This window comes from Halyomorpha halys, unplaced genomic scaffold (assembly GCF_000696795.3).
Source record: "Halyomorpha halys isolate HHAL.00 unplaced genomic scaffold, Hhal_1.1 Scaffold12158.1, whole genome shotgun sequence".
Taxonomy (NCBI): domain Eukaryota; kingdom Metazoa; phylum Arthropoda; class Insecta; order Hemiptera; family Pentatomidae; genus Halyomorpha; species Halyomorpha halys.
Genome location: NW_027107134.1, coordinates 1,732 through 4,058, shown reverse-complemented (window position 1 = coordinate 4,058; position 2,327 = coordinate 1,732). Strand labels below are relative to the sequence as shown.

The window sequence follows — 2,327 nt, the reverse complement described above, 5'->3', positions numbered from 1 at the left end:
AACCTTCCAAATGACTTCAACCTGGTTGAAATTGGTAACTATTTAACATAGATCCTTAGAGCTGTCTGGGATCAGCAAGGACATGAGGATCTACATTTCTTCCCCCAAGGTAAACCATCCATGGACCAAACTTCTGGATGGCTATTGAACATCCTGGAAGCCTAAAATGTGATTCCTGATTTAAGTACACAGGATAGGGTCATCACTTATATACCCAGTCTGAGTGACTTGCCTCCAGTAGTCTGATGTTAAATTATGGCTAAATCAACTTAAATAAATGAAACTGTTTCTAAATTTTAATTATTGGTCACATTTATTACATTTAATTTAGAATGATTTATACCTTTCAACACAAAATTCTTTACTTCCATCAATAATAGATGCTATTTCTTCATTAGAAATTCGCTCAGTAATTAAAGTTAATGATGAATGAATTACAAGTGATATGAGATGAGAAACTACCACCTCATGAACAGGGATGTTATTCTGTCTCGCCAAATCGGCTGCTAACTTCAGCTTGTCATAATCTTCATTCCTAAAAATATTTCAAATTACATTTTAAACAAAAAACAAATTTTTCCATAAACACTTTAAAATAGAATAATAAACTAAGCCAAAAGTTTCATATTGAAAGTAATAATAATAGGTTTTTCCTATGAGATTAAGAAATAACCATTAAAAATAAACAAAATTTTTATATTCTGTATGCCATTAACCAATTCCATACAGCCAAAATAGGAATATCAAGAATTAATTTCTGGAGTATACACAAAGTAAACTTAATCCCTCCTAAGCTAAAAACAAATAAAGAAATCAATACTTACATAGCTAACCCAAATATTGTATCCTTCATATACTGTTCATCTCGGTTAAATCTAGCAGTATCAATGCCACATTCTATTGAATTTACTTGTTTGGCTTGATTATAATTCTTGAAGCACTTTATGAGCAAATTAAGAGATTTTAAATTCAATTCGTTATAAGGCTTGTCGATAAACCTAGTAATTACCTGAAAGAAGAAGATTAAATAAAAGTTATATAACCATCACTGTGCTAAATGAAACATATATCTTCAATAATTTTATTTAATCAGAGACCAATAGACTCCCCCCCCCCCACATGTGATATCAACATTAAATTGAAATTGTATGCCATCTTGTAAAGAGATATCCACTTTACAAACAACAATGGAAATACTTGAATCTGCAGATACAAATACACAGATCTAAGCTTAATAATGACTTTTTTTTTTTTTTGGTTTGGTTTGGTAAATTAACTCTGATATTTAAACATTAACACAATTATATAATATTTATAAATAAATTCTGACTTGTTTTAAATTGATGCACTATCTCTAATTAATGTGAGATGTGCTATAATATTTTTAGTATATATTTTTCCCATTAATTAATAAATATTTATTTTAAAGGAATATAGAAGATAAAAAGATAATAGTACTTAGATTTAATGATAATAATCTACTTAAGTTTTTAAGAGAACAGTTACTTAATAAAAACATAAACGGCAGATTGATTTAAAAATTATAATAAATAATAGATAATCAATCTTGTTCATACAAGGCTAAAGAAAGTTACTGACTATACCTAATACAAGTAAAATATAAATGAGAAAATGGTAAATAAAGCTAACATAACTTCTCACCTCAGCAGGATTGGAAGAAAATATATTTTTTAGGTGCTCAATTGAATCTTTCAAAGCAATGAAATACAATTTGTATACAAAAAGTAAATGGGACTCTTTAAAGAAATTGTTTATTTCAAACTTTTCTGGAAATGCCTCCAAGCACAGAGAATAGCACATAAATAATGCACTATCCCCTTTGGATACTAAAATGCTAGAAGAAGTCAAAGCTGAAACAAATGTAAGAAAGAAAATCCTTAATTGTTAGGTTCACTATTGACTAAAGGTTATAATGAGATTTATTATAAATTATAGATATACAAATTAAACACTCATGAAAAATATTTTTTAAAAAGAAACATACATTTTGACAAATATAATAAACAATTTTTAAAATTTTATTTTATAGTTTTAATATTTATTATTAATAATAATTAACAAATATTAAATATTATTATTAATAATAATATCTTATTTTTAGTTTAGAGTTTTATTGAATTTTTATTTGTTTCTGTGGCTTTTCGTAGAAGTTTATTTATCTCAGTGTACTATATGTAGATATAAGTTTTAGTATATTTATCTTATTTCTGAGTATTCAAATCCTTGGAGATGCGATATCTTCGCAGGCAAGACATGATGAGATAGAGTACGGAACAGTACCATTCAGACTAACCTCCGAGTCAAAC

The 2,327-nt window shown here is 27.2% G+C and overlaps 1 protein-coding gene across 1 annotated transcript; it reads right to left on the bottom strand.

The window, feature by feature from the left end:
• Positions 1 to 312: 312 nt before the first annotated feature.
• LOC136795303 (NBAS subunit of NRZ tethering complex-like) lies at positions 313 to 1,893 on the bottom strand. Its single transcript, XM_067045437.1, has 3 exons — positions 1,663 to 1,893; positions 825 to 1,009; positions 313 to 535 (listed from the first exon to the last, which is right to left on the bottom strand). The coding sequence occupies exons 1-3, from the start codon at positions 1,819 to 1,821 to the stop codon at positions 328 to 330; spliced, it is 552 nt and encodes a 183-aa protein (XP_066901538.1). The 5' UTR covers positions 1,822 to 1,893; the 3' UTR covers positions 313 to 327.
• Between the last annotated feature and the right edge of the window lie 434 nt (positions 1,894 to 2,327).